We start from the raw sequence: 12,404 nt of genomic DNA on the forward strand, positions 1-12,404 counted from the left end.
TACTACAAACTTCATATACTAAATTTTTAGGAATTTGGTTACATGAGCATCATGAATGGAATAAATATACAGAATGGCTCAATAAAAAATTAAGTACATGCTGTTACATATTTTGAATGCTCAAAAATTCCTACAGTGAAGAAAGAGTATGAGTGCCTTTTATGCACTCATGCACAGTCTACTGCAATATTGTGACTTATTTTGGGGTATTTCAAGTCTAGCAAAACAGTCCTTTACTATTCAAAAATGAGCATTTTGAAATCATATTCCCCCAGTTCTTTTCTTTGATCAGCGATTACAATGACTACGAAACTAGGCACAGAACTGACTTTCATAGAGAAGTACATAAGAAATCCCAGTATCATAAAAGTGTAATATATCACCCCAAAATTCTTTTGAATGCCCTTCCCTTACGAATTAAAAGGATATCAAAGCTGCACATTTTTAAAAATGAGCTTAAGAAGGTGCTTATAAGTGAAAGAATTTACAGTGTTGATGAGTACATGAATTTTACAAATTTGAATACATGATCACTGCATATGTTGGGCATAATGTAAACTTAGAATTTGTTTCATTTATGTATTTGGTTGTTTGTGAGCTTTGTATCTATATCTGTATGCTTTGTTTCTGTTTACGTATTTAATTATGAGTATGATTTGTATACAGACACATTTGGTTAAGTTTTCTTTGTATCAATGTGTAACAAGTTCTGTATCATTTTATATGACAAAACAGATGATCAATAAAATGGAAATGGAATGTATGGACATTAACTTTGGTGCCACTAACAGCCTTTACATGTGACCAGAATTTCTTTGGGTTTTATGAAAGGTCATTTGATCAAATTCTGCATTGGTAGCCATGCATTACTCTCTTGATAGCCAAGTGCACGTCATTTACTGTGTCTCTATCTATAGCCATTTGCTTTGTTTTATACTTATAATGCAGTAGTCTCTGTGTCTTCAGAAGATTCTTTACCATGATTGTATACCATGGATGGTCCCTTCTGTTATGAACTCTTCTGCTGGGTACATATCTATGCATTGCAGTGTCAACTATTCTTATAAACTTGAGCCATAGCTCCTCTACATGCTTCTGTCCAGAGCTAAAAGTTCAAGTTCCTCATTGAGGTATGACATGACTCCTTTTTTTATGTAGTTTACTGAAAAGATATATATCTTTCTACTTCTTTTAGTTGTCCTTTGCGTTTTTGTAATCGTTGTCACCACAGTTTTGTAACATGGTTTTAATTGTTTTGAACTGATAGGAATTCTTAATGCTTTATGTCAGATAGTAGCATGCCTGAACTGTGTGAACAAGACACAGAAACCCATTTTGAAATCCACTGAGAGGCAAAGTCTACATGAGAATTATTGTTCTGTTTTGTGTTGATGTTATGTAACATAATTAAACAGAAAATGATTTTTTATTATAGAAACATAGAGCAGTGCACTTGAAAGTAATTTTAATGATCCTATGATCTTTGGATAGCCTTCTCTTAGTTACCTGAATTATTCTTATTGTTTGATTTTGCTGAACAAACACATTTTGTGCTATAGCTACACTGCCTCAGAAGAAAAATCTGTAAGGCAGTAGAGTTTGAATGTATGCAAAATAAGCCTAGTTAATACAATTATTAGAAGCATTTGCAAGTGCAAAATATGCTGAGCTGATGTTCGTGATTAACTTATTTGTCTGTGTTGCCCGTTTTAAATTGTTATCCAGCTAGACCCCATACTGTTTCATTTAGTATATGACCACTAACATCTCTCTGTGTACTAGCATGTTATTTTTGCTTCTTTTTAAATGCATTTTAGTAATTGCAACCCAGACCATTCACCCATCTCCTTATCGACTTCACTGACAAACGTGCTGTATATACAAAGAACAGACTTGTATGTTTCTATTTAGCACTGGCCACCAGTCATTCACATTTGTGACAATTCATTTGTCATCATCAGAACAGTTTTATTTTAACCCTGCTACAAAACCTGTTGCTTTGTGAACAGGACTTTTACTACATTACCACACTGGTACAGAAAAGGGCAGATCCTAACTGATATGGTAAGAATACTAAGATATATTTTATACCACATAATAGGTTCCTGACAATACAAAAATGATCAAGGTAAACAACTGAAATGTTATCTGGCTTTAGAAGTTAGTATATCTGGGTGGTGGGAATAAGGAGACTGAGGTGGGGATGGGGAGGGATACCAGGGTAGGGGTGGGGGATGGTACAGTGCTGCTTTTGAAAGCGTGTAGGGGCATGGTGGGGACAGGGTAGGGCAGCTAGACACTGTCAGGAGGTTAAATGAGGGGGAGGGGGAAAGGGAGCAGAAAAAGAGAAAAGTATGAGAGGAAAAAAGACTGCACATGTGTTGGTGTATGGTGGAATAGAAGGCTGTTCATTGCTGGAGTGGGGGCAGGGATGGCAATAGGTGGGTGAAGGCATAAACTAATGATGGTTGAGGCCAGGGAGATTATGGGAATGTGGAATATATGCAGGGAGAGTTTCCACCTGTGCAATTCAAAAAATCTGGTGTTTGTAGGAAGGATCCAGATGGTGCATGCTATGAAGCAGTCATTGAAGTGAATAACATTGTGGTGGGCAGCATGCTCAGTAACTTGGTGTTCCAGCTCTCTCTTGGCCATAGTTTGACAGTGGCCTGTCATGCGGAGAGACAGCTTGTTGGTTTTCATGGTTTTCATGTCCACATAGAATCCAACACAATGGTTGCAGCTTAGTTTGTAGATCACATGTCTAGTTTCACATGTAGTCCCACCTTTGATGGGATAGGTAATGCTTGTGACGACTGGAGTGGGCGATGGTGGGAGGATGTATGGGACAGGTTTTGCATCTAGATCTATTGCAGTGATATGAGCCATGAAGAAAGATGTTGGGAGTATGGGTGGAGTGCAGATGGATGAGGATATTGCATAGGTTCAGTGGCCAGCAGAATACCAGTGTTGTGGGGGGCAGAAATGAGAGTGCATTCAATATTCCTCATTTCAGAGCACAACAAGAGTTAGCTAAAACCCTGGCAGAAAATGTGATTCAGTTGCTCCAGTCACAAGGGGAATGCTCCTTTGTGGTCAGATGATAGGGCAATGTGAGGGGTGGGCAACTAAAGAGATAAAGCGTGGGAGATCTCTTTCAGTAAAAGGGTGGGAGAATAATTTCAGTCTGTGAAGGCCTCAGTGAGACCCTTGGTATATTTGGAGAGGGACAGCTCATCACTGCAGACGTGATGGCCATGAGTGGCTAGGCAGTATCAAAGGGACTTCTTGGTTTGGGATGAGTGGCAGCTGCTGAAGTGGAGGTATTGCTGGTCGTTAGTAGGTTTGATATAGACAGAGGCACTTATGCAGCCATCTTTGAGGTGGAGGTCAACATCAAGGAAGGTGGCTTGTTGGATTGAGGAGGATCAGATGAAGTGAATGAGGGTGCAAGTGTTGTGGTCCAAGAGGAATGTGAATAGGATGTCCTCGCCCTTGGCCCAGATCACAAATATGTAACCAGTGAATCTGAACCAGGTGAGAGGTTTGTGATACTGGGTTGCTAGGCAGGATTCCTCTAGATGGTCAATGAATAGGCTGGCATGAGATGATGCCTGCCGTAACATGGTTTTCTTTGTACGTGATGCCTTCAAATGTGAAGTAATTGTGGGTGAGTTGATCATGGTGCCCAGGAAGGAGGTTGTAGGTTTGGAATCAATGAGTACTTCACAGCCTGCACCATCTAGCTTCTTCCTACCAACACCAACACTAACTTTTCTGAACCGCACAGGTGGGAACTCTCTCTGCAATATATTATACCTTCCTGTAAACTGACTGTCCTCATACTCCCTGTCCTTCACCCACCTACACCGTTTTGTAAACCCACTCCAGCACTACACAGCCTTCTATTCCACCATCCACCAATGCACCCACAGTCTTTTTCCCCTCTTACTTCTCTTGTTTTCTATCTCCATTCCCCTCCCTCCCCTCACCTAACCTCTCAAGTGCACCTAGCTGCCCTACCCTACCCTACCCTTGCCACGTCCCTGCAACCTCCCACAAGCAGCACTTTACTGTCCCCCACCCCTACTCTGCTGTCCCTCTTCCTCCCCACCCCAGCCTCCTCCACTAGCATCTGTGTGTTGTCTACGTTGGAAGAAAGCCCTTTGGCCAAAAGCTTAAATGTTTAGCAGTCTTTTTATTGTGCCTGTCTGTGATTTAACATCTCCCATATATGGTGAGTAGCAGCCTATCCTTTTCATAATATTGTCATTATTCTCTCCAGGAGTTCGCATAGTTCGATTTTTTTTTTTTTTTTTTTTTTTTCACATCAGCGCTTGGTTTCAGATTTCCACTTTAGTTCATAACACTTCAGTGGCAAGCTCCTTGTAAGGCTGAATTATATGGGTAAACAAGAGAGGCTGCCACTTGGCTTAAGTGTATACCATCTCCATGTGTAGTTAATTATCTATTGCTGGTGTGCCATTACCACATCTTCTGAGTCTGGATTCATGTGGGGCATTCTTTCTGTCAGTTGCAGATTACACTAACATTAGTGTATTATCTAAAATGTTGTGTTACCACTGACAAAAAATAATGATCAGTGCATGAATCAGGACAAAAACTCTTGAACCATCATCAAAACAATATCCAAATTTCACTGCTGCCACAATGTTCTTACACAGAAATGGTTCACCAGATATTTCACAGTTGTGCTACTGCCACTGATTTCAATAACAAAAGTGCAGTTTCAATAAGTTTCCAAATGGCCACCTGCATGCCACACCACACTGTGTGTCTCACTGTTATATGAAACCATCCACATAGCAACAATGGAGTTGTCTCCACCACCGTATCAGACATTGGTCTTCTAGAACAGTCAGTTCTGAGCTGCAAGTTTTTTATGCAGGATGTGTCACAATTAGTAGCAGCAACTTGGGGTGCCTAGGAGAAAGGATATCCAAACTGCATGATTTGTACATTTCAAAATTAGTCATGAAAACTGACATGGGTGAAAGTGTACAAGAGAAAAAGGGCTGGGGAAGATAAGTCACTCGTGTGGAAAAATGTTCTCAAAGCAGCCCTGTCTGGGTAGCAGAATAACAGTAACAATCAGGTTCTGTTGCATGTAAATGAATTCTGTCACTGGCCTCTGGGGCAGATCCACAATGGAAGTCTTCTATGATTGTTGACAGAAACAGCTGCAGAAGTAACAAGATGGGCAATCTCTATTAGTTAATTCTTTAGGTCTAACAAAAAGATGCTTGCTTGAAGCTCCATTTTGCCCCTGAAGTGAGAACATACAATCTTTTTGCTTCTTCCACGTCTTGCTTGAGCTCATTCATTTTTTCCACTGACTCATTCTGTCAGGAAATATGTCCATAATGTTGTGGGATTGTGACTGGACCTGTATCTCTCTCTGTTTGGAACCTGTTGTCACAGAGGCTTAGGATGTCCAGAGAATTTTTGTTTCATGTTGTATTTTTATATAGTTTTCTTTTTCCTGTCAAAGGAACTATTCAAAAGCATTCAAAGAGATCTCATAAGATTTTAATTTGCCTTTCAGCTCTACCTTAGTTCCAAGTTTCAATAACTGATACATAGATGCTTCCCTTCTGTCTCTAACATTGTAAAGAATTAGTGTATCATTTTACTGAAGCATATCATCTCATTACTGGCTGAGTGGCTCATTGACCTGTTTCACTTCTGAAGTACATTTGTGTTCAAATGCAACATTATACATCCGAATGACTAGGTGCATTCACACTTTCAGACTGAGTAATATATTTGCTCTGATTTTAGCTTGTTTCTCTTAATATAATAGATCTGCTTCTTTCTCCGTAAAATTGTGAGACAGAATTTCTGGCCACTACACACCTTCAGGAGAGATGTCAGTACACACAAAAGGACATACACTATCCTAGCCTCCAGAACTGACAGTTCCCTCTTGAGGGAGAAGCAAGGAACTTATTAGGGATGGTTATAAAGATCTTTGCCTCAGAACAACCCCCCTCACCCTGGTGTCTTAGTGACCTGCCCTTCCTTTGGGGCCTATACCCATCTCTCTCTCTCTCTCTCTCTCTCTCTCTCTCTCTCTCTCTCTCTCTCTCTCTCTCTCTCTCTCTCCCTCTCTCCCCCCTCTCTCCCTCTCCCTCTCTCTGGGGATGGCACTATTTGTCCCTAAAGCTAGGATTTTGGATATAAGTGTACTCCTGATTTTTTTTTGGGTAATATAGGGGAGAAGATGCACGAATAATAAAAAAAAGGCAAGATATTTTCAAACACGCATTCTTCATTCAAACATTTCTACAAGTTCTGTGCATAGGTACTGTAGGTCTGTTTATTTCTTGAAACAGTCTGTGATTTGATCTGCTTCTGACAGGAATTGCACGGTACTTCAAATTTCATTGTATCAAGACCCTCTTCTGGCCCATATAATCTGGAAGAGTACAACACATTGCAATGTGGCACAATGACTGACAAGGTCACTGTCTTCATCCCTACTTTCACATTCATTGTCCTCTCATTTGTTTTGTTGTGAAGCAGTGGCCACAGTTTTGGCATCGCTCTGTACCAGAAGTTGGGTTCACATGCATCAATATTTAGCCAATCATTCAAATTTTCTTCAACATCTTCAAAACCATTTAAACTGGTTGCCAGATACATTATTTGTGCAGTTATTATTTCTTCATAACCAAAACCTTGAAAATCACTTTCTTCTATATCTGGAAGAATTTTCCTCCATGATCGAATTAGTGTATGTGGCTTGATTTCCTACTGGGCGTAAAAAATCCTGCTTGTGGCATCTAGGACTGTCAACTTCTTCCAGAATTCCACCAAATCATCCTCATCAACTTGCATTCTCAGTATACCAACCAGTAATGCTGTTTTACAGATGCAACTGGTCCAATGGCAGTCACATTGGGAAGTAAAAACATAATTACAGTGAGACAATCAGTAGATAAGAGAACCCTCTCATCGGGATCGAAGAGGCATTATTAAGCAATAGAACAGCCTTCTGTGACAATCCTTTCTCTTATAGAGACTGCTGAAGTTGTGGTACAAAATCTGAGTGGAATGATTTTCTGAAAATTTCGCTATCCATCCACACTCCTTTTTGGTCATAATAATGCACAGGGAGAGCCATAGTGCAACATCCTTGAATGCTCGGGATTATTTTGATTTTCCAATCAGTAGTAGTTTCACTTTGTGGTTTCCAGAAGCATTACCACTGAACAAAATTGTAATGTGTTCCTTAGACAACTTATATCCAGGAGGATGAACTTCACTCTTAAAAGCAAGTGTTCTGGTTGGTAGACATTTCCAATACAGAGTACTTTCATCAGCATTTTAGTACACCTGAACCAATGACACCTCCTGCTCATTTTTGGCTAAACAATTGCAAAAGAGAGGCATCTAATTCATCAAATGTAAATCTCTTCATGCTTTTTCATGCAGGTGTCCAGAAACAGACTTTTATTTTCTGACAAAATCATATATTTTATGCTTATTCTTTTCAACGTCCTGAATAGTGTGCATTCCAGTTCCATAATCAACACTTAGTTTTGCAGCAGTTTCCTCTGTTCTCAAATCTTTTAATTAATTCTAATTTTTGTTTTAGTGCCAGCACATATTCTGTGTTGTCACACGGTAGTTGTTTAAATAACGGAAATGACACTTATTGTTAGTGGTTTGTTTATTGCTCTTTTTCTAGAGAGAAATAGTGCATTTTTTGGTTAGATGCATGAATAATCTGCAAACCAGATAATCTACAACTGAATAATCAGGAGTACACTGTACTTTTATATGTGTTCATCAGCAGTGCTAATGTTTCTTCGAGACATTAAGTTTTGGGCAGTAAGGCTGTCTCATAATTTTATAGTTTTCTTAAGAGAATTTTGCTTTTTTCTCTGTTGATCTGTAACTTTTACTGTCATTATTTGTTTCCTTAGCAACAATAGGTCCTTTAATGTTTCTGATAAATTTAATCTGATATGGTTGTTTGAACATGGTTTACAATAAATGGTTGTTTAGTGAATGTAACTGTTTAGAACATATAAGAAATAAAGCTCAAAATGACAGTATTTTCACAAAAAAGTGGCATTCCATTATTATATAACTATAATGAACATCGAGGACTTACATTTCTTTAAATGTAGAGCATTACTGGAATGTTTGTGTTTTTTCTAGAATGTTCGTAGACTCTACAAGAGGAAAAGTCATACAAGGAGAATGAGTCACGAACATGTACATGTACGTGTGGGGCATACCTGCAAATTACTGACTTGCCTTCGTATGTGCGCCAGACTGCTGGGGTTGTACACCATGTTTGCAAACACGAGGCGTTCCTCGTAGTCGTACTCACACAGGATCTTGTTATCACACAGGTAGAAACGGTCTCCAACACAAAACCTGAATCATAGATGAAAATTTAATAGCTTCCGAACATCCTCACAGAATAGGAAATACTTTTAACATCAAAGTTTTCACAATGGATATGTATATACATAATTCAATGTTTTTAAAAATGTTTTAGAAATTACTGTCAGTTGTTATAGATATACTGAAGACTACCCTAAAACACCAATTTCTCTAAGGCTAGGATGTTTTTCAAGATGTGCAGAGGTTTATACTATTGATAATGTTTTAATACAAATTGTACACTCTGAAAAGAATTCAGTGTGGTGGCTGATGGGGCAGCAGAATCATCAACAATCGCAAGACAGTGTATGACTTTGGACTGATATTTACTTAGTTTGGGTTGTTGCCAACCTTAGCCCAGCACACAATTTGTGTATATTAGTACTGTTGCCACTATTCTGTATTCTCTTTGCAGTGATGCATTTTGTTTCTTGTGTCTTTAACTCTGTGTGTAGTGTCTGCATCCATATACAAAAGCAGATGGAATCTAGCCTCAGTTCTTATGCATTCAGGGAAGGTTGGCAGTGGAGGGAAGAAGTCATTGCTGCTTGGGTATTTTTTATTTAAACCATTTCAGCTAGTGCCCACCATCCATCACACTGAGTGTCACAAAGGAGTGTGTGAATAATACATCACACGTAACTTGCATCTGCCATTTCCTGAAATATACTGAGCCCATCAGAGAATTATGTGTGCTTATCTTATTAATATGTTTCCATGGTGGTGCAATGATGACAATCCAGTGAAGACAAAATAAAACAAAAATTGTGTTTCTGAACTACAGGCTTTTTACCATTCCACTGAATATAGGAAACAAAAACACACAGCATTCAGAAACAGTTAACTACCATTAAATACATGAAAATCATCATCTAAATCTCAAGGAAAGATGTCATAGGTCTCATAAATGCCGACTTGTATGCAAAAGAAAAATAATCAACTTTAATTATAACTCTGTCATGTGAGCAGAATGCCTTGAATAAGAATGGTGGTGTCCTTAACCATCAAATGTATAAACTACACAAGAAGGCATGAAATAGCAAAAATGAAATAGTTACTTTTCGCATGATGGTACATGTAAATTTTTGTCAATAAATTAATGCCTTCAATGCAGCTCCTTTGTGCTTTACACATTTGTTTATTTTCTCTTCAATGAGGTATAATGTCACATATTAAAATTTCTAGCTGGTGCTTCATTATCCTTTTCCTCTGATTCCTTTTCCCAGATATTACACGATAGTACTCCATTACTACCCTTACCATCAAAGATACACTATACATCAATGACAAGAATTATGTGGAATATAGCTCATTATCCTCTCTGCCCCCCACCCCCACCCCCCTCTCTCTCTCTCCCCACTCTACCCAAATACATGTTTAGCAATTGTTGAAGTAACACATAGTTTATTGATAAAGAGATGGAGGATTGAGATGTTTTTAAATAAAAAGTTAGATGCAACCTGCAAGAAAGAAAGTAGTTTGTTTTCATGTAAGTCATGAATGTAGAAAAAGGAACATTGGAGGATACTGCAGTAATGGGTATATGATCCGACAACCTTTGCATGTGTCTCCTGCATATGTTAATTCAGTACAGGCAAGATATGCACATGATTGCTTAGGCTGATTAAGGTATGCTTGGTTCCAGTACCATGAGGGTTTTATTTAATATCATGTTTCCAATGTTCTTGCAGTTGCCATGATCTCATCTTCAGTCTGCTTCTCAGTCTCTGCAACCTCTTCCATGTCACTACTTTCCTTGACTTTTGAGTGATTTCCTGTAATCAAATCTCATATAGGATGAGAAAAGTAATGGAAACACACACTTTCACTAGAGTTATTTCAGCCTCATGAAGTTCTCATGTATGCTATTTGCACATTATGCATCTTGGGCCAAGATCTACAATAGTTAGAGTGGCAGACTTAAAAAAAGGGCAGACTGAGGTACACTCACAACAAAAGTAGCTGTTACAAAGCCTGTATAATTTTATTTAGTGTTAACAATGATTCCTATGCATAAGATTATAATTCTTACATAAATCAGTTATAGATGCAACCAGCTCTCAGAAATAGTGTTCAAAAATTAACCATAACAGAGAGAAATTATTTAATGTTGAAGAGAGTTGCTGTGATAGGTGCACAACTGTGAAATACATACTGGCACACAGTATACTGCTACAGAGTATATTTAGGTTTGGAGAAAACCCCAAGTCTAAAGAATTTCCAGACTGCTTTATTCTTATTGTATAGCATGAGGGGGAATCTATGGTAGTTTGAGTTGCAGTATTCTGCATGGTAACAAAATTGTTTTTTTTATAAGCCATAATAGATGGGATTGCTGCCAGCAACAATGTAAACTTTTTAGAATCTTGCGGCACAGACATTGTTTCCTGGTGAAAAATTGTTGCTGAATGACACTGGAATAGAGCAGGCATTGTGATCTCTGTTCATTTATGGACTGAAGGATATGTCTATGTGCTTAGCTCCTTCCATACAACAGTACTGTTGATACACAATTAACAATTCAAAATGCACAAAAAATCAGTTCTCTTATCTCTGTTGAATGCATGATTAACAATAAAAGTGTTTATTTGATTCTGGCCTTAACATAATTTTTTGGTATCCATACCAAGACAAATGCAGAATTTTGTAAAGGAAATACATATTTGTAGTAAAGAAGTCTATAGAGGGTACAAGAGTTTTGGAAATCAATAAGACATCAGTCAGTTACCACTGGAAACCAAGGATACTCAGTTTGAGCACGTTAGCATCTGTTGATTATCACCATTGGGTCATACTGGTACTAAGCCTCCAGGCCACACAAGCCACTCTTTGTTAAAGTAATTTAACGCATCAACTTTCTTCATTTTATCGACACTGAGACCCCATTTTCCATTCTATACATTTTGCACCACATTTTGTAGCCTCAATGTTATCCCTACAAGCTGTTCTGGTGGTTGAGATGTATTAGGGATGTCCCAGTTGATTACTGCAGGGAAAAAAAGGCAAGTGGAGCAGAGCAATACATCTGGAACATATTCAACCGTTTGCTCAGCGATGTTGCCTCACCTGTGGTTGCACTGCTGGCAGGCAAAGCACTCCAGGTGGTAGACATTGCTGCGAGCACGCATCACCATCTCAAAGGCTGGAATCACCTTGTTGCAGGCAGCGCACGACCCCGTCGTGCCAAACAGCCTGAAACATTTAATAATAGTTCTGTTGATATGTTTGTACCATTTATTAGTTAATTTCCATATGAAATGTCTCTAGTTTATTCATAACACACAGAACTGTTTACCAAACAATGGAAAATCCAGGATGGAATTAAAAATATTATGAAAAAGAAAGTTGCCACTCTACATATAGTGGAAATAGGCACAACAAAAAGACTGTCACAAATAAGCTTAGAGATTGCAGCTATGTGGGGGGAAAGACGAAAGGATGTGGGTTTTAAGGGAGAGGGTAAGGAGTCATTCCAATCCCGGGAGAGGAAAGACTTACCTTAGGGGGAAAAAAGGACAGGTATACACTCGCGCGCACACACACAGAGATCTCTGCCCAAACTTTAAATATGTCTGCTTGTGTCTGTAATGTGTGGATGGATATGTGTGTGTGTGCGAGTGTATACCTGTCCTTTTTTCCCCCTAAGGTAAGTTTTTTTTTTTTTTTTGGTGTGTGTGTGTGTGGGGGGGGGGGGGGGGAGGGGTAAGGCCATGGTCCACAACAAGGCTCCACCAAACATTTTGTCTGCCAATGCGGGAGACGTTGTCAGAGACTTTAATGACTCAAAAGGCACTTACATCCTCAAACAAGCTAATGAAATTATAATTTTCTCACAGACGGCAAAGAACTTGGAAGAGCAATTGAATGGAATGGACCGTGTCTTGAAAAGAGAGTGTAAGATGAACATCAACAAAAGTAAAACAAGATTAATGGAATGTGGCTGAATTAAATCAGGTGATGCTGAGAGAATTAGATTAAGAAAC

The 12,404-nt window shown here is 38.8% G+C and overlaps 1 protein-coding gene across 1 annotated transcript in view; it reads right to left on the minus strand.

Annotated features, from left to right (window-relative positions):
* Positions 1-12,404, minus strand: part of LOC126199108 (LIM domain only protein 3-like) — a 54,428-nt gene that overhangs the window by 18,659 nt on the left and 23,365 nt on the right. The window contains exons 3-4 of the mRNA XM_049935861.1: positions 11,488-11,613; positions 8,271-8,412 (exon numbers count right to left, since the gene is read on the minus strand). Of these exons, the coding sequence (XP_049791818.1) occupies positions 8,271-8,412; positions 11,488-11,613 (268 nt within the window). The remainder of the gene's footprint in view (positions 1-8,270; positions 8,413-11,487; positions 11,614-12,404) is intronic.

This window comes from Schistocerca nitens, chromosome 8, assembly GCF_023898315.1.
Source record: "Schistocerca nitens isolate TAMUIC-IGC-003100 chromosome 8, iqSchNite1.1, whole genome shotgun sequence".
Classification (NCBI taxonomy): Eukaryota; Metazoa; Arthropoda; class Insecta; order Orthoptera; family Acrididae; genus Schistocerca; species Schistocerca nitens.